General features: G+C 55.1%; 6 protein-coding genes across 6 annotated transcripts; 3 read left to right on the forward strand and 3 right to left on the reverse strand.

Annotated features, from left to right (window-relative positions):
* Positions 1-120: 120 nt before the first annotated feature.
* On the forward strand, positions 121-2442 carry N657DRAFT_667757 (uncharacterized protein; the record flags this gene model as incomplete). Its single annotated transcript, XM_062795420.1, has 6 exons — positions 121-327; positions 695-823; positions 865-1598; positions 1862-1876; positions 1934-1944; positions 1999-2442. 6 exons carry the CDS (start codon positions 121-123, stop codon positions 2034-2036), a joined length of 1134 nt encoding a protein of 377 aa, XP_062652293.1. The 3' UTR covers positions 2037-2442.
* A 1193-nt stretch (positions 2443-3635) lies between these two features.
* Positions 3636-6006, reverse strand: N657DRAFT_560914 (glucose-regulated protein; the record flags this gene model as incomplete). Its single annotated transcript, XM_062788017.1, has 6 exons — positions 3636-3769; positions 3831-5296; positions 5349-5526; positions 5587-5639; positions 5789-5808; positions 5875-6006. The coding sequence occupies 6 exons, from the start codon at positions 6004-6006 to the stop codon at positions 3636-3638; spliced, it is 1983 nt and encodes a 660-aa protein (XP_062652294.1).
* A 1164-nt stretch (positions 6007-7170) lies between these two features.
* On the reverse strand, positions 7171-9993 carry N657DRAFT_563552 (uncharacterized protein; the record flags this gene model as incomplete). Its single annotated transcript, XM_062788222.1, has 4 exons — positions 7171-7599; positions 7745-8703; positions 8757-9527; positions 9684-9993. The coding sequence occupies 4 exons, from the start codon at positions 9991-9993 to the stop codon at positions 7171-7173; spliced, it is 2469 nt and encodes an 822-aa protein (XP_062652295.1).
* Positions 9994-10379: 386 nt separating this feature from the next.
* Positions 10380-13054, forward strand: N657DRAFT_26828 (uncharacterized protein). The gene is made up of 6 exons (XM_062786529.1): positions 10380-10775; positions 10832-10849; positions 10909-10957; positions 11015-12131; positions 12190-12743; positions 12814-13054. Exons 1-5 carry the CDS (start codon positions 10766-10768, stop codon positions 12646-12648), a joined length of 1653 nt encoding a protein of 550 aa, XP_062652296.1. The 5' UTR covers positions 10380-10765; the 3' UTR covers positions 12649-12743; positions 12814-13054.
* Positions 13055-13568: 514 nt separating this feature from the next.
* On the reverse strand, positions 13569-17983 carry N657DRAFT_608000 (uncharacterized protein; the record flags this gene model as incomplete). The annotated part of the gene is made up of 3 exons (XM_062790256.1): positions 17474-17983; positions 15144-17410; positions 13569-15094 (listed from the first exon to the last, which is right to left on the reverse strand). Exons 1-3 carry the CDS (start codon positions 17698-17700, stop codon positions 13569-13571), a joined length of 4020 nt encoding a protein of 1339 aa, XP_062652297.1. The 5' UTR covers positions 17701-17983.
* Positions 17984-18834: 851 nt separating this feature from the next.
* On the forward strand, positions 18835-20577 carry N657DRAFT_562360 (uncharacterized protein; the record flags this gene model as incomplete). The annotated part of the gene is made up of 2 exons (XM_062788135.1): positions 18835-18983; positions 19041-20577. 2 exons carry the CDS (start codon positions 18835-18837, stop codon positions 20575-20577), a joined length of 1686 nt encoding a protein of 561 aa, XP_062652298.1.
* Between the last annotated feature and the right edge of the window lie 857 nt (positions 20578-21434).

Below are 21434 nucleotides of genomic sequence, written 5' to 3' on the forward strand. Positions count from 1 at the left end.
GTGGACTTGAGAGGATAGGCAATAATATCAGAGTTCGCGAAGGGGTCAGGGTGCTTGAAGAGGGAATTGGAAAATCGCTTGTGACGGTCTGGCGGGGACCAGTGGGAATCGTTCATTGAGATGTCCTTGAGCATGCGAAGCCAGTCGCGCAGCTACGTGCGCCACGAGGCTTTCCTTCATGCTATCACCGATAGGGAGCATACGAAGTTCGTGGGAGGAACCGCCCTCCCAGGCGGCGATTTTGTCCTCGGTTACGACCACCTGATTCCATCGGCATATCTGTCGTCTTCAAGACGGACCCTTCTGAATTCCAAGCCGCGCACTGTGGTAGAGATCCCGCCATCTCTTCGAATTTCGTCCCCTTATATGCATGGCTGGCAAAGGAGGAAAGCGCAAACCTCAGCTGGCTTGCCAGATGGTGTGGCGGGACTCTCTTTAACAGGTTCGGTTCCTTCAGCCATCCCAAGCCGCCCCACCCACAGTTGCCAGCAGATCAGAAAATACATATTCTAAAGTCGCAAGGCAAGGAAAGGATTCCGAAGAGTCCAGGATGATGGCCGGAATTGGCAAAACTCCAGGGAGGGTGTCAAGCCTCGCGCAACAATTCCCGTTGCGCGTATTTTGGTCCCTTCAGTTTTGCAAATTCTGATGATACTTAAGACATAGATATGCCCTATTGTTTGTCCGTCTACAGTCAAGGGGGCTGGACAAGTCCAGCCCCCGAGATGCTGCTGACTTCCACCTCGTCCTACCCATGATCGCCAGGTTCCACCGTCTCGCGACAAACGGCTGTCCAGCATGCTCCAGGGCCGGGATGCAGCGCGTGCAGATGATACTAACTCGGTATATGTGTCCATTTGCCAGCTTGAGACCGAACTCTACGCTGACCTTGACAAACAGACAACAATCTGTATCAGAGGAGTATCTGTGTACGGACAAGCCGGTGTTCTGGCACAAAACCTAGAACACTGCCTAGAGCCGTCGAGCCATGACCCTGGAAGTCATCACCTAATCTCCGTCAGTCTCGTCGCTCTCCTGCGCCTGTGCGATGAACAGAAGATTCAGGACTGGGCGAACACTGGGGGGCATTTTGTCCAGCTGGAATGGACGTTTCCCGGCTCCAATTACCCCAAATTCACGACTCGCCATGCTCTCAATAAAAGCGAAACCCTTGGGAGATTGAGCTTCAGCGGCGGCATCGGTTGGGCCCAGAGGATGTTGGAAACGGCCAAGGAGCTGGACTTGACCAACCCTCCGGCTCGAGGGCAACCCAGACCCTCCACGTGGGACCCAGTCGGGCTCCATGGCGGGCCAAAGATGCCCCTTCAACTGCCCCCGCTCACGTGCTGGGTCAATCAAAGCTCGTTCCCCGGATCTCTCATGGATTTCGTCCCTCGGTTGGAGTTCATGGACGGCGCCTCCAAAGAAACATGCTCGGATACCGGAACCAGTCACGCTTCATCGGACCTGGGCGACAACATGGAGGGATATCTCACCAGCGATTTCCTCCATGGCGTTGAACTTGCAGACAGCCCGCTGATTCGAGAGCAGTTGCGAAACGACTCTCTCCGGAGACAGAGGGCGGGTGCAGAGTTAATGTATGCTCTAAACGGTGATACGACCGGCATGCTTGCTGTCCTGGCTTCGGCATCGCAGTTCAGTAGCTGTTGGGACTCTGATGGGACGCCAAAGTTCTGATAATGGTTGATATGCTCATCAACAACCTGGAGTTATATCAAGACTCGGAAAGTTAACAAGGTCTTTCTGATACCCGTTCTTTCAACATGGAAAGCTTCTGTTGGACAACAGTCAGTCATCTCATCTCCTAGGCAATTCTGGGAAGTACTGTTTTCCTTTGTAGTGTCCATACCAATCGGTTAGTTCCATATAGTGGGAGACCCATAGTGGTATAGCTGGATGCTTTTGTAATCAGCATCATTACTAGTACGTTTGCTGGCTGTCAGCCTGTTGCTCTTACTCAACTATATTTCTATGCAGGTCACTGGGCTGCAGTCCCACAATCAAAGGACCGGTAATTTAAGTCAATATTCTCTTGAAAAATCAAGGGGAGTATATGGAGTCAGAAGCTGTGAGCACAGGAAAGGTTTCAGTTACTAACCAACCCTCAACCTAAAGTAGTCAGTACCATTTTCCCGCTGCCGCATCCACAGCTGACTGTTTTGCTCCAAGAACAAAACCAAAAAAGGTAAATTCTGACCGCGGTCACTCACAACATGACGACACAAATGGGAGTCCACAACTCACCCCTTTCCACAGCACCATCGTACAGCGCCGGCAATGTGAGCAAAGTAGGCACTCGCTACTCTTGACCCTAAAGGGCATGTCAAGAAGCGCCAATGCCTACCTTGACCTACCTCCCAATCAATAAGATAATCTTCTGTGCACAATAATCGGGCGCAGAATAACCCCTTGAGGTAGGTAGCTACCTATCTCAAGCCTGGAGCCCACCCCTATTTACTTCCGATTACCCCTGATTCGAAAAAGAGGGGGCTGGGTGGGCCTCACTAGCTGGTGTTGCCCGGACGACCAAGTGGAGAGAGATACAATTTGATAACGTATAACTCTTGTCCAAACCCACGGCGTCCAGCGTCAGCATGTCCTACGGTTTATCCATGCATGTGGGATTCTCCGTACATCTCGTATTAGGCTGGGAATCAGCGGTCAAGCAACGGCACCATCAGGGATCAAGATTATATCGCAGTGTAGAAACCGAGATTCGTGAGCTACCTGTCTGTATAAACTCCAACGTACACCAGTCTCACCTCAGATGCCCTTCCCATATCTCACCAAGGTTCACTGCCCTCACACCAAAGAAATGAAAGCAGAAATGCTACCTACCACAACATCAGGCACAGGAACCGTAGCAAAAGAGAAGCGAATGCCTAATAACAGTCTTTGCTATGGACTTTGGTGTGCTATATACTGAGTTTTTTCTTATTAATACCACGTTCTACACCGCCTGATATAATCAGGTTTGTGAAGTGAGTTGGAAGGTGTGGAGGAGGTTGACTTTCAACAGCGAGGGTGCGTGCGGATAAGGTATTGATGGGTTTGTCGAAGTGGAGATATGAGGATCATGGATCGCTGATTGCTCTGCCATGCTATGCCGTATGAGGATACAATTCCAAGAAGGAGCAGCAGACATTAGGTCAATAAAATCAATCGCAATTGTGAGCGAAGTATGAGCCTGCACTCATTCATCAACAATGAAATGAGCATCGGGCGGGACGAGTCGATCACCACTCATTCAAACTACTAAAAGAAAACACAGCCACACCTTACTCAATCCATCTGCCTACTGACCAGGTGGTAACTCGGATATCCCATCATCGTCTACTGCTCCCGAGTGTGCTATGCCACTAGAAACTTCAAACCCATACTTTACAAATCCACAGCCCCTGTTTCCTTACTACGATTCCCCACCACACCCAAGAGCAAAATCAATGCCAATCACGACCCATGCAGTACCTGCCAGTCACAACATACATGCCAGCGGCAACACACACCCAAACACGAACAAAGTTGACCCAGCCCGTACCGAGGGCGGCCTCAATTTATGCCATCAAAAACAATCAGAAAAATTGGGGGAATCTCTATGTACTAAGATAATGTGACTAAAGCTCGTCGTGCGAGTCGGGCTCGTCCTCGGCGCCCCCGGCGCCAGAGTACAGCTTGCTGGTGATCGGGTAGGCCACGTTGGACAGCTTCTCCTTCTGCTCCTCAAAGTCCTCTGTGCTCGCAGTGGCGGCTGTTTCAGACGAGTCAGTGTTTTATCTCCAAGATAGTAATACAAAAGCAAGAAGACTTACCATTCTCCTCGAGCCAGTCCTGGGCCTCCTTGACGGCGTCAAGGATAGTCTCCTTATCCTCCTCCGAGATCTTCTTGCCCAAGCCCTCCTCGTCGTTGACCTGGTTCTTCAGGCTGAAGGCATAGTTCTCCAGACCGTTGCGAGCCTCGATGCGCTCACGGGTGGCCTTGTCCTCCTCGGCGTATTTCTCGGCCTCGGCGACCATGCGGTCAATCTCCTCTTGGGTGAGGCGGCCCTTGTCGTTAGTGATGGTGATAGACTCGCCCTTGCCGGTGCCCTTATCGTGGGCAGAGACTTTGAGGATACCGTTGGCGTCGAGCTCGAACGAAACCTCGATCTGGGGAACGCCACGGGGGGCGGGCGGGATACCGGTGAGCTCGAACTTGCCGAGCAGGTTGTTGTCCTTGGTCATGGAGCGCTCGCCCTCGTACACCTGGATTAGGACAACGGGCTGGTTGTCGGCGGCGGTCGAGAAGATCTGGCTCTTGCGTGTCGGAATGGGGGTGTTGCGGGGAATGAGCTTGGTCATGACACCGCCAGTGGTCTCGATACCGAGGGTGAGCGGGTTGACGTCCATGAGCACGATCTCTTCAGTGCCCTCCTCGCCGCTCAGCACACCAGCCTGGACGGCGGCGCCGAAAGCAACAGCCTCATCAGGGTTGATACCCTTGCTAGCCTGCTTGCCGAAGAACTCCTCGATGAGCGCCTGGACCTTGGGGATACGGGTAGAACCGCCAACAAGGACAATGTCGTCAATCTCGCTCTTGCTGACCTTGGCGTCCTTGAGAACCTGCTCGACAGGCTTCAGCGTCTTCTTGAACAGATCGGCGTTGAGCTCCTCGAACTTGGCGCGGGTCAGGGTCTCGCTGAAGTCCTTGCCCTGGAAGAAGGACTCAATCTCAATGCGAGTGGACATTTGGCTCGACAGAGTGCGCTTGGCCTTTTCGGCCTCACGCTTGAGCTTGCCCATGGCCTTGGCGTCGGTCGTGACATCGACGTTGTGCTTCTTGTTGAAGGTCTTGGCGAAGTGGTTGATGATGCGCTGATCGAAGTCCTCGCCACCAAGGTGGGTATCGCCGGCAGTAGCCAGCACCTCGAAGACACCCTGGTCGATAGACAGGAGGGAGACATCAAAGGTACCACCACCAAGGTCGTAGACGATGATCTGGCGCTCACCTTGGGTCTTGTCCAGGCCGTAGGCGATAGCAGCAGCGGTGGGCTCGTTGACAATGCGGAGGACGTTGAGACCAGCGATCATGCCGGCATCCTTGGTAGCCTGGCGCTGGTTGTCGTTGAAGTAGGCAGGGACGGTGACGACGGCGTGGGTAACCTTCTTGCCAAGGTAGCCCTCGGCAGTCTCCTTCATCTTGGAGAGAATCATAGCCGAGATCTCCTCGGGGGTGAAAGTCTTCTCAGCGCCGCTAACCTCGACCTTGACAACCGGCTTGTCATCCTTGGAGACGACTCTGCGCTCATGTTAGATGGTGCTCAGGGTAACATCTCGAACACTCTACGTACTTGTATGGGAAATGCTTGATATCGTTCTGGACGTCCTTTTCCGAGAACTTGCGGCCGATCAGACGCTTGATGTCGAAGATGGTCCGGAAGGGGTTGGCCGCGGCCTGGTTCTTGGCGGCGTCTCCGACCAGCCTCTCCTCATCGGTGAAGGCGACATACGACGGGGTGATACGGTTTCCTGGAGCGCGACTGTCAGCTGCGTCCAATGATGTCCAGAATCGGTGTCGCTCCAACTCACCTTGGTCATTGACCAGAATCTCAACCTTGCCCTTTTGCATTACACCAACACATCTGTTTGCCGTCAGCACGTTATCCTCCGCTGTGCGTTGTCTCCATCCGAGCTTGCAACTTGACACCATGTCCCGAAGCGCCCGCCGCCAGAAACCGGGAAATGTGCAAGACGTCTGAGAAATTCGAGTTGCAGGCGCAAGGCAACTTACGAGTATGTGGTGCCCAAGTCCTGTTAGGATATTGAGTTAGCACTAATCCCCAATGATTTCTTCAATATTGGCGCCGCAGCACGTACAATACCGATAACCGTGCCGTACTCCGAGACATCGTCCGCCTTGACTTGCTGGACGAAGCCCAGAGAAAGTAGGAGGGCGAAAAAGCCAATGAAGCTCAGGCCCAGGGCCCAGCTCCGCGATCGACGCTCCATGTCGAAAGCTCTGTGAGGTAGAAGGAAGAAGAAACGAAAACGAACACTCTCTTTGCGCTTCTGCTTGCAGGCGATCTGAGATGGGTTCTCGCAAATGCTAAAGAGTGGCAGTTGTCGACGTCGACAGGACGCGCTCTCCTCGAACCAATCCTACCGGGTCACTGAGGAAAAATGGAACTTCCAAAATTCCAGCGCGGTGGTGAGAGGTGGTTGGTAAATCGGGGAAGGAAAGCAAGAGTGGAAGCAGGTTTGGCCTTTTGAATCTGTCTCCTGAAATTTTGGGAATGGGAAATCTGTCCTCATCCTGGGTTGAAGCCACCTCGCGCTTTCCGCACTGGGCCCATTCGCCTCCGGCCTGCATTGGGGCAAGGCCAGGGGCAGGTACGTATCGATACCTCCAGCCCTGCCAAAGTGACGGTGATTATAGTTTCGATTTAAGGTAGCAATACTTTGCTGCCCCACATTGGGGAATCTGCATGACCTTCTATCGACTCGATCGAGAACGACTTGCACTTTTCCACAGTTCTCTGCTCAACAACTGCGGCGTTACCAGCGTCTCAGTCGTTTGGGCTATCGATCTCAGATGTCACGGTCTAGACTATGTGATTTTCTGCCGAAGAAATGCCTATCATACCTTAAAAGCTATGAAGTTATCGCTTGGACTTCCCTTTGACACAGATATTAGATGTTGGGGAGGTTCCAGCTTCCAATTGCTTCCAAGCCTTCCATCTCCAACTGGGGCGGTCCCGCAGTTGACTGCTAGGTTTCATTCAGCCCACTGGCAGGCCGTCGTGGCACTGACTGGGACCCTTGTTTCTGCCAGAGTGGCCTTTACAAGCCAGAACTCTCCAGAACCCGCCTGCGGCTATCCGACTCTTAAAGACGTGTTTCACCCTTTTGTAAGCTGCTACAAAAAACAAAGATCACGACTCATGATGAGGAATCCAACTGGGAATAATGACTGATGTCGATTCCTTGTTATATCTAACCATACATGCGATGAGGCCAGGCAGTTTAGCAATACCCTTCAAACCCAACGTGCCTTCTGATCTCTCTCACTCAGTTACTTCCATTGTTTATTCCCCCCCACCCCCTTCCCCCCCAACTTGCACAAAGACAAATAAGTCAACATCGCCGAAAGGGCCTCAACTTTCGAGACCATCTCTATTCCAACAACCCAGCAGCCACCGTCTGCCCTCCACTCCTCAACACCACCCTCTGCCCGGCCTCCAACGGTACCTGCGCCTCCAACTTGACCACGATCCTTGCCACCGTCGCCGGCTTGACAATTTTGGGTTTTTTCTTTATCACCTGCCCCGTAACCTTATCCAGCAGCGCCGGGATGGCCTCGATCCTGCCTCCCACTTGCAGCCGGCCCCGGTAAACCTCCACCTCCATGGGCATCAGAATGTCGAACGCGAGCGCCTTGAGCGTGAATGTGTCCGCACGGGGAACCAGGTTCGCCGGGTCGCATATAATATCCCCCACCTTGACGTGCATAGGGTCGATGTGGCTAAGGTGGAGCACCACGTTCTGGCCGGCAACCGCCCACTCTGCGGGCGCCTCGTCGACCAAGACGGACTTTACGTAGGCCTTTACCAACAATGTCAGTCATTTCATGCTCATCAAGGGTGACTAGGGAGTTTTCGGGAGCGTAAGTGCCGCTTTGGGGGCAAGAAGACTCTCGTAGCTCCCGAAACGTCACGAAACGGGCCAAAAGAGCGCGAATCTGACATACTTTTTCTCCGCTCGGCTGGACCATGACCGCGTCGCCCGTCTGCAGCGACCCGGCATCAATTCGTCCCGAGACCGTGACGGGACTCTGTATGGTGCGGGAGACGTCGGAGACGGTTATCCGCAAGGGGTTGGTCAGCGCCCTGGCGTTGGGCTCCGAGTTCTCCAGCTCCTCAATCAAGGTTGGACCGGTGTACCATGATGCTGCCGGGTCGGTTGATCTATGAAGCAGATTGTCGCCATGGAGACCGGACACGGGGACGAAGGAGATGTTCTTGTCCTGGAAATTAGCCGCAGACAGGAACCCCGCCATCTGGTTTTTAATCTCGTTGAATCTTTCTTGAGACCAGGCGACCATATCCAGCTTGTTGACGGCGACGATGACGCGGGAGACTCCCATGCTGCGAATCAATAGCAAGTGCTCCCTAGTCTGGCCCTTGAGCCCGGACTCGAATCCGCCAATGCCGGCGTCGATAACAAGAATTGCAAAGTCGGCTTGGCTGGCTCCGGCAATCATGTTAGGAATGAAATCTCGGTGTCCGGGCGCGTCCAAGATGGTGAAGACTGTGTTCTTTGTTTCGAATCGGTTGCTGGCGACGTCGATAGTGACACCTCTGCTGCGTTCTTCAGGGCGCTGATCCAACACCCAGGCCAGTGCAAACGATCCTTTCCCAATGTTCTCGGCCTCCTTACGGAGCTTATCGACTGCGCGCTGGTCGACGACCTTGAGGTCGAGGAGCAACCTGCCCATCATGGTGCTTTTCCCGGCATCCACATGCCCGACCACAACAAAACTGGCGTTCTTTTTCCCTTTGCTCTTTTCAAACTCAGAGAGGACATCCAAACCGCGGCTTTTGGGCAACGGGGCGTCGTCGACCTTCAGCTCGCTGACCGCGGCTGCGACGGTCTCCGGGGAATGCGTGCTCTTTTTCTTAGATTGGGCCGCAGCCGTCCTTTGTCCAGCTGTGTCGACTATTAGTGTTCATGTTAGCGCTTGCTCCCTTTCAAGAGCGAACCTTTCGGCTTGGCCTTCGCTTGTGCCGCAAGAACTATGTCATCCGGACTGGGGAGAGCGAAGTTGTCCCTGGCATCTTGCGGAAGGTTTGGATACAAGACGACGACCTCCTCGTATTCGCCTGAGTCATCCCGTTTGCGCTTGTGGATGTCGAACCACCAGGTGGAATCAACGGGCTCCTCCGGCGGTCTGCCCTTGTTGTCAGGACCGTATCTTTCGCCGAAGAGACTGGGATCGAGCGGGGTCTCCCCCATGGATGCCTTTGCCTTGGGGTCATCTGACGGGAGTCCACAGAGAATCCTAGCAAATGCTGATGGGGTTGCTTTCAAGACCGGCTCGTTTTCTGGCGTTGCTGCAGCCACATCCGATTGTTGTTGTAGATCTGATTGCGTTGGCTGAGAGGGGACAGCGGGGGTCATGATGGCTACGATGCGATCCTGGGTAGCAGATCCAGAGAATCTGACACGCTTGTTCAACGGCGCCGATGGAGGAACGTTCTCCTTGCCAGTAGGCGCTTCTGCCGCTTTGGGCTTGTTGTTGTCGGCGGTTTTTTCCTCGGCTTTTTTTTTTCGTGCAGCGGCAAGAGCTTGCAGCTTGGACAATTTTGGCTGTGTTCCTGACCCGCCGAGTAGTCCACCACGGGGCATGGGAGGCGGCACCAAGGTAGCCTCCCTGTGCTTCGGAATGTTTCCCCACGGCATGTCGCGGAAAAGGTGTGAAACGGATGGTGCAGGCCGCGACGCAGCAGCGGCACCGACAATACGCCATGAGGCTGCCGGGAGCTCTGTTTCTCGCATTAGGAGGTAGCTCGTGGGGGAGAGTTGCGGTGCTGGAATGCCGGCGTCTGTCGCGTCCAGGTACTTCCTCGCCCAGTACACGGGTGCATCCAGCTCAGGGGCAGGGTCGGCCGCCGCGGTTTCAATTGCACATGTGACGGACTTACCATTGGGCTGTCGAATGGCGGGTTTGGCTGCCTTGGGAGGCGGGTTAATGAACTTGGCGGTGAGATAAGCGACGGACTTGTCGACGTCGTAGTAGTAATGCCACAATGCCTCCTCGATCTGGGCGACGGTGACCTTGGAAGCCTCGACACCGAGGGCTGCCTGGACGTCGGCGGTGCCTTGGTTGAGCAGCACTCGGTCTTCTGGGCTGAGCTCGTCTTCTTCTTCTGTGTAGCCCTCGTACTCGTCCATGGCGTCTTGATAGTCCAAGTTCCGCACGTACTGATGGCGAGACATTTTGCTGTAGTGAATCGTAACAGAAGGAGAGATAAAGGGGCGTGTCCCGTGGTGGTTGAAGTCGAATGCGAGGCGAGTCTGAGTTGCAAGTGCGATGCAGAACGCGCTAAAGCTAAAGGTAGCGGCTGGGATATTTATAGGGGCAAATAACCCTCGGGAAATCGCTGCGCGTGTCGCAAACGTGTCGTTATATTTGTTTGGCGATGACGCAGCTTTCTCGACCTGCTGCAGGTGGTGCTGAATCTCCAAGCTCGCTGTCCGCGGTGATGACACATAAGCAAAGGTTCAAAACAAAATCCCGAGTTGCTCTCGGGTAAGCCAGATCAGGTGGGCCCCGTGTGAGCCAACACATTCAATCGAGTTATCTCAACCAGGGGGTTACGATTTGGGGTTGAACTTTACTGTGAAGCTTTTCCTGGTGTCGTAACTGGTGTCGTCGCGGGGTAGTGACATGGCCCACTGTTCTGCCATGGCGGTGAACAATCGCGGGGCATATTCTGGGCCAGCTCCGCTGTACCAACCGGGGCACAGTGCTGAGCCGGACTTAGATTCTGCCGTGGTCCGCTAGGTTGAAGCGCGGCAGCGGGTGCCTCATTTTTTTGAGCTTTGGAGATAGCAGTCGACGCCGAGCTTGGAGCAGTCGACGGTTGACCCCTGGTGCCTGTTTCGCCAAAGACCAATAACTCGGCTCCTTCAATTCCCAACCTTCCAGTTGCACAGTTTCCTCGGATTAGCTTTGCAAAGTCTAACGGGATAGAGAGCAGCAGCCAAAATGGCGTTGAGTACGTACCTTACAGATCGCAACAGAGAGGCGCAGAGCTAACTTGAATGCCTTCAGACTTGGATTTGGCGAACGGTATGTGACGACATGTTGACATGGACCACGGATGGTTTGCTAACTGGCGGATGCTGCAGCCGCTGTCATGAAGGATGAGCAAGGGCGGCCGTTCATCGTCGTCAGAGAGTCGGTCACACCTTTGCCCTCCCACCGTTGCTGCCCACCCCGCTGACTTTCCCCTAGCCAAGGCAAGAAGAAGCGCCAGTACGGCAACGAGGCCGTCAAGAACCACATTCTCGCCGCCCGTACCGTCGCCAACATTATCAAGACATCATTAGGGCCCCGCGGTCTCGACAAGATCCTCATTTCCCCCGATGGCGACATTACGGTAACAAACGATGGCGCGACTATCCTGCAGCAGATGGAGATCACGAACCACGTTGCGAAGTTGCTGGTGGAGCTTTCCAAATCGCAAGACGACGAGATTGGCGACGGCACAACGGGCGTCGTCGTGCTGGCCGGCGCTCTCCTGGAACAGGCAGCAGAGCTCATCGACAAGGGTATCCACCCCATCAGGATCGCGGATGGGTACGACCAGGCATGTGACATCGCCGTGGCCGAGCTCGACAAGATTTCGGATGTGATTGAATTCAGCAAGGAGCAGACGGAAAATCTGGTCAAGGTGGCGAGGACAAGCTTGGGGAGCAAGATCGTGTCCAAGGCGCACGATCAGTTCGCCAATATTGCCGTGGACGCGGTTCTCTCCGTGGCCGACCTGGAGCGCAAGGATGTCGACTTCGAGCTGATCAAGGTGGACGGCAAGGTTGGCGGCGCTCTTGAGGACACCATCCTTGTCAAGGGCGTCATTGTCGACAAGGATTTCTCACACCCCCAAATGCCCTCCGAGGTTAGGGACGCCAAGATTGCGATTTTGACATGCGCATTCGAGCCGCCAAAGCCCAAGACCAAGCACAAGCTCGAGATTAGCAGCGTGGAGGAGTTCAAGAAGCTGCAGAATTACGAGCGGGAAAAGTTTATCGAGATGATCCAGCAAATAAAGGATGCCGGTGCGAACCTGGCCATCTGCCAGTGGGGCTTTGATGACGAGGCCAACCACTTGCTCCTCCAAAACAACCTCCCCGCGGTACGGTGGGTGGGCGGTCCGGAGATCGAGCTGATTGCGATTGCAACCAACGGCCGGATCGTCCCCCGGTTCGAGGATCTCAAGCCTGAGAAGCTTGGAAAGGCGGGTATCGTTCGGGAGATGACTTTCGGCACGACGAGGGAGAAGATGCTCGTCATCGAAGAGTGCGCCAACACGCGGGCTGTCACCGTTTTTGTCAGGGGCAGCAACAAGATGGTGCGGTCTCCAGCAACAATTTCACCCTTAGCAAATTATGACTGACACTCACCACCAGATAATCGACGAAGCCAAGCGCTCCCTCCACGATGCTCTCTGTGTAGTCCGCAACCTCGTGCGCGACAACCGCGTCGTCTACGGCGGCGGCTCCGCCGAGATCGCCTGCAGCCTGGCTGTCGAGGACGCCGCCGTCAAGACGCCCGGTCTGGAGCAGTACGCGATGCGCGCCTTCGCCGAGGCCCTCGACGCCATTCCCATGGCCCTGGCCGAAAACAGCGGTCTCAACCCCATCGCCACGCTCGCCGAGGTCAAGAGCCAGCAGGTCAAGGATCCGGCCGGACGTGGCCGACTCGGTGTTGACTGCATGGGTCGCGGGTCCAACGACATGAAGGAGGCGTTTGTCATTGATCCGCTGATTGGCAAGAAGCAGCAGCTTATGCTGGCCACTCAGCTCTGCCGCATGGTACTCAAGGTGAATAATGTGATTGTGTCTGGGTCGGGCGAGGATGAGTTCTGAGGGGTAGAGGATGAATACATGGAGGTGGGTAAAGAAAGGCCTTACCCCTCCAGATAGCTAGATACCTGTGGGCGTCGATACATGCATGAATGAATGTATGAAACCAAGAGTGACCCGTTTCTACTCCGTACCGTGCTCTCAGCCTAACTAGATTGGCAATGGCAGGGGATCATCCCTCTCACGACAAGCACAACTCGGCCAGCGCGTACTGTTGCTTGCTTTCATGCCTAACTCGCCTCCAATCACTACGGATATTTGAAGCAACGACAACACATAACCTCAGGCTTTGAAGGTAGTTAACCAAGGTAGATGGTTCAACCCAAGAATGCGATACCTATCAGCGGGCCGATCGCCTGACGGCCGGAGACAGCTACAAGAGCGGGCAGTAGGCCGCCACAACATCTTAAACCTGAGAGCCAGACGGACCGAGACACGACACGCGCAAAACCCCAGAGCGAACTGTTGACTGACTGAGAGCCGGGAATCAGAATAGAGACAGTTTGACTTCGCCTTAGGCACAGCCAGGCCGGTCTATCTAAGGGAGCTCAGATGGTGCTCTGCTCAAGAGAGGAAAAGTACAGTGCTACCTACAGGGTTTAAAATTGGTTTGTTTCAGGTGGGAAAATCTAAGGGAAAAAGGAAGGATTGATACTGGATCGAAGTCCCTCATACCCTGCCATATACCGACCGCCTTGCTTGCCCGCCTCCCATTGCCAGTGATAAACCGCCGATGGCAAACAAATGAAGTGCAAGGAAATCGCCGCCACCTTGGGTACGCAGTCAGGCAGTGGAAAGCACCGGAACCACCGCTCTCTTTTCACCCTCCAACCTCTCCCTTCCCAAGTTTCCTACAGTATTTGCTCCCCATTCCCCCCGGCCCGTCCGATCCGTCACTCCCAAACCAGTTTAGAATAGATACCTCAAGCAAACCCAAACCCCTGCGCATTCTCCAGCGCCATCGCGAGCCTCTCCCTCAGCACCTCCCGATCCTTATACTCCGGCAACAACAATGTGCCATAGCATGTATACGACGTGGGAAGCCTCCCCGCAGGATCCTCCTCCTCGCCGTTCCGCTGCAGAATAAACATCATATTCTTGACCCCGCCCACCGGCACGCGATCGCTGGCCGTGACAAACTCGAGCAGCTTCCTCTTCATGCCCTCATCATAGCGCTTGACCACGCTCCAGAAATCCTTGACCGTCCTGTGCGACGCGTCCCAGCCGACGTACCGCGCGTAGCGCTTCAGTTCCATGATGTCGATCTCCTGGACGCCCTCGACGACCGATTGAAGCAGAGACGGGGTCAGCAGGGAGAGGGACTTGGGGTGCAGGCAGGCGTAGAAGCCGCGCGCAAAGGCCTCGTACTGCGGGCGGACTGAGACGTCGGTCAGGTAGCGGATGTAGTCGGACACGTAAGCGTTCCGGTTGGCGCTGGTGACGAGCGGGGCATCGTCTTCGGCGGGGTTGCCATCATGCGGGGCTGGGGTGACGGATGACTGGGAGACGGTTCTGGCGAATTGCGGCCATTCTTCGGCTTGACGGCGGTCGTGGTTGCGGTGATGGTGGCTGTCGTTGGGAGTTGGCTTCATTTCTCTCGTGATGTGCTGGCCGAAAGCAGAGACGGAAAATTCATAGGTGCGGGCAAAAACGTCTTCGACCCGGCCATCTTTCTCGTCCCATTCCAGAAGAGAGGTAAGGCCGTTTGCCAGATCGGGCCAGCCGTCGGCGATGTGGTGCAGCTCGGTAACTGGTTCCCCAAGGAGCTTGCGGTAGAGGGCCTTTGGAAAAGTGACTGGCAGCGTGAGGCCGTTGTACACGGCGAGTGACACCAGAAGGCCAATCAGCTCAAACCTCCATTCATCCTCCATCGAGCCTGGGAGGAACCAGGCCATGCGGGTGCGCTCGTCAATCGTGAAGGCACCATGATCGGGATTGAGGGCCTCCGCAATCGCCAACCGAAAGAATTCCTGTTGGACGCCCCCGGAATCAAAGCCTTCCTCGCCGTTTGACTCTCCAAGATGGACTTTCAGCGGCCGAAGCAGCTCCCGCTCCTCCCTCCGCCACAGCTGGTTGAACGCGTCTTCGAGAACAGTCCCTCTCCGGATGTCGAGAATCAAGTATTTCGAACCTGCCGGCCGCAGGCGCTCCAGCAGCACGTCTTTGTGGTGCTGAGTGAGGCCTACCCGCTGAGACATGACCATAATCTTGTCATGGAAAGACGTTGATTCCTCAAACGCACGGCTCATCCGGGAAAAATTGATCGACCGAAAGTACGATACCAGGGTCGATGGACTGAATATGTACGGGAAATCGAGGAGGTGCAAGCGCTGCCGCGACGGGGTATGCGACAGCCATGATATTGGCATCTTGATGGTGTCCAGCCGCTCCGAAAAATATTCGGAACGAAATTGCGCATCAGCAAGTAGTAGCTCGTGCCGTTTTTTATCTGCAAGGTTTCAGTAGGCTGTGTAGAATAGAGCGGCTGAATAACTTACACATCGCTTCAATTAAAGCGAGGGCACCGCCAAAAGGTCCGTCCCCAGGAACTTCTGGCGAGCCGTCCCAGTCATTCAGCATGACGGCTCTAGCCCAATCGAGAAGAAGAATCGGAACACGGGTCTCATGAAGGGCGCGGTCGGGAAACGAGAAATCCAAAATATAAACCGCGTCGACGTTCAGGAAGTCTAGTTGTGAAAAGAGCGGAGTTAAAACATCCTGTTCATTATCATCGTTGGGTCCTATGTTAGACTCGCTGAGAGCATTGAACTGACGGCGCGTAACAATGGCTGCGAATAACCGTCTTGCTAGCTGCAGAGCCATGTCATCGGTGAAGGCATCTTCGTACTGCAGACAGAGCTCTGTTGGTTGTCGGGCTACCGCACCGCTCCCCGCGAGGCTTAAGCCGTGTGACCGAATTCTCGACATGTCATAGAGTTGGCGCGAGTCAGTAACCAGAGGTGCGGCGGCAATCAAAGCGTGCAGACATATCGACATGAGACGCCCTGCCTCCAGGTTGGAAAGCGAAGGCTTGCTCGTGGGGAAAACCTTTGTCGTCGGGGACCTCAGCGTTTGCAGAGCCTTGGGGGGGGCGAAGAGACTAGCCGCGGCCGTCCAGAGGCTGTGGAAAACCAGGCTAGGTGCCACACGGGTCAATCTGAGCATGCAGTACCATAGCGTCTGCGAGTCGTACAGCTGCCCCTTCTTGGTAAAGGACCGGAGAGTCAGCTGCGGGTCGCTGAGGACGTAGAAGAGGGTCTGTTCAACGAACAGCTTCCACTCCAGTCTCAAATTTGGGGGATAGTCTCGGCCTGAACGATGCTTTCGCCGGGCAGGCTTTCCTTGTCCTGCGTGACGGTTGTGGAACCTGGTAACAGATTGGGGCTCAAGCATATGCTTTTCAGCTGTACCATCCTCCTGTATGATATCACAGACGAAGTCGACGACGTCTGCGTCCAGTCTGGAGAGTGACTGAGGAAGCAGAGTCTCATCCTCCGATTCTGACTCTTGGCCTGACGCCGTAACTGAGCCGTCGCTACAGCAATTTTCGGAGGGTACGCCAGAGCCGGTACTGGGTGTCTTCGGGCTGCGTGAACCGCCGATTTTGACTCCATCTACAGCAGCCCGGCTTGTTCTTGATACTAGATCGATGGTCTTCGGCGGAGGCATTTTCTCTAGCGAGACATCGTCGAAGTAACCTGCTGATGAAAGCTGAGAAATTGGACGGGAGAGACTTGAGCCAGTCGTCTTGACGACACGCGAAACCTTGTCCACGGAGGGTCCAGTAGCCCGAGGAGATCTCAGCATGGCCGCATAGGGCTCTTCCGGAGAAGTGTCCTGGGCGTAGGGGTCGATCGACAGCTGCCGTGTCGGCTTTGGGCCAGAAGATGTGCGAAGCTTGGCATTGGAATTACGGCGTGTGTTCGTTGTGCGACTGCCAGATAAAGGTTCGTGCGGCTGTTGCTTGACCTTCGACCCAGGCGCTTCCCGTTCGGTCTGGCCATGTCCGGAGGGGCCGCGGCCGTTCACCAATTCGCCGTTAGGCTCTGCAAGCAAGCTGGGTGTCCCTTGCGCCCGTTGGCTGGGTCTGGCTCCATTATCCGACTTGGTCTCGAGCGTGGCAGGCGTCACATCCTCAGGCCCCGGCTCCTCTGGGGCATTATTATAGGCCCGCGTTTTCCTTGACATATCTTCTAGCGCAGCTGGCGTCAGCCACTCTAGCATTTTGAAGGCAACGGTGCCAAACATGTTTGCCGCAAAAGAGCGGTGGTCTTTGCTGACTGGTTCCTCGAGGATTGTGAAACCGGCCCGTTGAAATTGCTGTGTCCCAGCGTCTTGATCATTCCGAAGACCGGCAGAATTCAACTTTTCCTTCCTGTTTTCGCTCATCGTCCCACTGTGGCTGCGGACGGTGGTATATTGCAAGCCATTCTTAGTGCTCGACCTTGGCGAACCCGGACGGCTATGGTTGGCCTGGGTCTTCGGGGAGGCAGAAGAAGCCAGTTCATCGCGTAATCGGGATTTAGGATTCGGCACAACAACCAGTGAGCTAAGGGCGGCAGGTGGCGCCTTCGGCAATCTCAGATTGGGGCAGAGACTGTTCTCCGGGTTGTCCTGGCTCGCGAGGTGTATCGCCAGCATTCTCGCACTTGTCGTATTGTACCTACGGATGGGGGCCCTGCCCACAATCCTTTTCCGGCAAGTAAAGCAGGTAGATGTTGTGCAGTATTCGGCGTCACAGCCTTCGCGGAGCTGCACGATGTACCTGAGCAGATGAACAAGGTCAGCAAAGGATGTGACGCGAAGCCGGCAGCAGAGGCTGACTTACTTCTGCACGAGCTGCTGGAAATTGTGGCGGCGGCTCGCCTTATGTATGGCATAGACGCGCTTTGGGTTGTCGATATCCTCAACCAATTCCTTCAACTCGCTCGGCGCATCCCACGGCAGCCTCGGGAAGCGGGCTTCTTCCCAAAGGCCCGCGAGAAGGTCGAAATCATCGCCATTTCTGTAGCTATGGCCGCCGGCACTAGCTGGCCGCATGGTGTCCCGCGTCATGACATGGATAGAAAAGTGCGTATGGAAGAAGTTGGAGAAGGAAGCACGCAGCGCAGTGGATATGTGTTTTGGGTTGGAACTTGGATGCGGCAGCTTGACGGGACGACAAGGAGACTGCGCTGCAATGATGGATGATTTCAATTTGAAACCGTGTGGGGTGGTGTAGGCGAAAGCGCACTTTGTTTGGAATCCGACAGGAGGATGCGGTTGGCTGGTTTGGGATTCACGACCGCGAAGTTGGATTAGGCCGTCGTCAAACGTTAGAGTGATGCGGCAATCAGCTTGCCGCGTTCGGGGTCCACCTGGGTGAGATGCACCCGACGATCTAAGGTTGACCCACCTGCCTTACGGTACAATATAGTTTCGCCCGATTCAGAACTCCCACTCTCCCCTGATCCGCCAATCAGACGTTTTCGCTCCAGTTTTTTGAGTCTCCCTCTGCATGAACGCGCACAGACCGGCCAGCTTTTATGACGACGACAAGATATATGGGCCGCCCTGTGAGGGTGTATGAATCGGATGAAAGTATACGATAACAGGCCTTGGCGGAACTGCTCCAGCGGATCCGCTTCCTTACCAGCCGTTGCAGTTGTCTCGTGACTCACTTCCGACATTACGAACGTACCACCGGTAAGTTACAGTTCATAGACGGGCATAAAAATTTGTGGATGCCCTGGGGGAGTGGCAAGCTGTAGCTTGTGCCCAAAAATGACTATACGCGAAGAATCTTGAAAGAGAGGCGATGAAGTTGCCAGAATTAACAAGACGAGGTGTGATCCCAGCCCAAAATCTCATATTCCTAAAGTACCAGGCCTGTTTTGTAACGCCAATACAGAAGTGGTACGGATACTAGGTGTAACGTCATTATATCATTCCACGAGCAAACAGCCCTGTCTGGGCCAAGCCGATGTGACGTCCACAGTTGAACCCCGCCATAACTCAACCGCCACCAAAATTTAATTCTCCATCCATGGCCACTGAGCATTAATCAGCGACACCTTTCCAACAGACGGCCACGGTCTCTTCAACACCGACGAGCAGGTGCATAACAACACGCCCGTCCTCCATCCCAGTCCGATTTCTCTCAACAAACTAAAAACAAGTCGCAGCCGATCATACAGACGATCCATCACGATGGCAACCATCTCTGCCAGCAGAACTGGCCCCGCCGCCGATGCATCGAGAACGGAAATGAGCGCTTCGCACCCTTACACCTGCAACACATGCCAGGTTGCCTTTCGGAACAGTGATCTCCAGCGGGGACACATGCGTAGTGACTGGCAGTAGGTGGTCCCATCATCCGTGTCGTCTCAGCTCGTTAGGCTGACACGTGAATCCAGCCGCTACAACCTTAAGCGCCGTGTTGCTTCCCTGCCCCCCATCTCGTCCGAGGTGTTCACCGAGAAAGTCTTGCAGGCTCGGGCTGAGACCACTGCGCAAGCTGACAAGGCCGGCTTCGAGCGGACCTGCGACACATGCCAGAAGACATACTACAGCGAGAACTCGTTTCGGAACCACCTCAGCAGTGCGAAGCACAGGGCAAGAGCAGCCGCTTTGGCGTCCCGGTCAAACGGTAAGGATGATGATGAGGCCAGCTCCATGTCTTTCTCGCTGGGTGAGCCCGCAGCGGATTCGGTGGTCGACTCAGACGTTGAGGAGGAGTTCAACGAGGTTGTCGAGGGACTGAAGAACGCCGTGCTCCACGACAGCACATCCCCTGTCAAGCGGCCGTCGAAGCCTCATTTGTCTGATGAAGCACAAAATCGGCCAGGGCACCCTTTGTCCCAAACCTCAAGCGAGGAGGAGGCCGCTACAACGCCCTCGGCAGCTACCCCAACTGGCCCCAAAGCTGCCCCCGCAGTCCCGTCGCTCAAGACCTGTTTATTCTGCAACTACGAATCCCCGACACCGCCGCTTAACGCCACGCATATGGAGCGCATCCACGGCATGTTTATTCCGGAAAAGCAATATCTGGTGAACCTCGAAGGGCTGCTCGCTCATCTCCAGGAGCAGGTCTTTGCGCTAAATGAGTGTCTCACCTGTGGAAAGGTAAAGGCCACCGCGTATGCCGTGCAGACGCACATGCGGGACAAGTCTCACTGCCAGATCCCATACACCACCGAAGAGGAGCAACTCGAGATTGGCGAGTTCTACGACTTCCGTAGCACCTACTCAGATGGGGAGGAAGGGTGGGAGGACGAGTCGGAGGACGAGGAGCAGCAAAACGGGGGTGCCATGCTCGGGGCTAAGCGGGAGAGCAAGGTCATTGGGGAGGATGGTGACGAGGTAATGGACGACGAGAGCTGGGAGACGGACAGCGAGGCATCATCTCTCGATTCCAACGACCTTCACGCCGTCCCGGCCGAGCAACACTATCACCAGTACGACCGCCTGAATAAGCACCCGCACCACTCGCGCAGCAGCACCCGCACCCACCGTCAAGCCGACGGATGGCACGCTCGCGCCCCCAAGCGCACGCACGCGGTATTCTACGACGACTACGAGCTGCACCTCCCGTCCGGAAAATCCGTGGGCCACCGGTCGCTCAACCGGTACTACCGCCAGAATCTGTACAACCACCCTACGCCGGAGGAGCGGGCCGAGCGTCTCGCCATCGAGGCGGCGGAGCGGGAGAACGAGATGGACATCGAGGGGGATGCTGTTCGTTCCCGCAGGGAGACTGCTGCTCGTGGGCGCCAGCTCATCACCAGAGACATGCGGGGGCTTGGTGTCACCACCCTCGACGATCGGCGGGCCAGGGCGGTCGTCAACAAGGGCCGGAAGCAGGAGTGGTCGAACCAAAAGAGCAAGGGCATGCTGCAGGCTCGGCTGGCAATCAAGGAGAGGGCTGCGCATCCGGCCACCTATTTGCGCTGAGCATTGGTGTTATGGAATTTTCAGCGGTATGGATGTACCAGTTGGTGAATTGTGAACCCAGACCGCAGGGGGAATGACGGATGTGCCATAGGAGATGGCTGGCCATATGGCATGAGCATTATAGTTGCTGGTAGCTGCTCGGCGCGCCCGGGTGCGTGGCTTGAAAACCAGAAGGAAACAATCATATTTCATGATTTGGGCCAGCAGTTCTCTCTGATCCGTGCTGGGTGCTCTCTTGGGCTCCTGATGCCTGTGAAAACTGGCCGAACTTACCGGTATTCTTTGATGGTTCAAGCTCCCCACGTCCCCATGTCGATCCTCCCGAAACAGAGTGGGGCCGTGGGGCATGTGATACCTGTGTTAGGAATTCGTGATGCCAGATAGACATGATCTGCTTCTCGATACACAAAATCACTGAAAGCTTTCTGCCATCCTCTCGTTGGTTGCGAAAAGAGGGAACCAGTCCTACCTACTGTACGTATCTTTCGTTCGAAATACTGTCGTTTGTTTCTGTTGCTTGTCAGGTCTGACAGAGCTACCCCGCGGTCGCGCTATCTTATCGCGCAACGTATTGTCCGACACAGGAAGCTTGCAACTGCGCCTACCGAGCCTCGTGTAACTATCCCGAGAAACAACAACCCCGGGCGGTTGCGCAAGCATTTCGCTTGGGTTTTCTCAAAGGAGATTGAGCCGTTCATTGTTACTCGTCTGCTGACTCACTTCTCTCCTCCCCAGCACCTCAAAGCGCTCTTGATATCAGGCACCGTCCTCAGCATCCTCTACCAACTCTCGACCTCATCGTGACGACAAGTCCAACTGTTTCTGCTTGTCTGCTCGCGAAACCTCAACCTGGAAAC

This window comes from Parathielavia appendiculata (genome assembly GCF_033297405.1).
Source record: "Parathielavia appendiculata strain CBS 731.68 unplaced genomic scaffold N657scaffold_1, whole genome shotgun sequence".
Taxonomy (NCBI): domain Eukaryota; kingdom Fungi; phylum Ascomycota; class Sordariomycetes; order Sordariales; family Chaetomiaceae; genus Parathielavia; species Parathielavia appendiculata.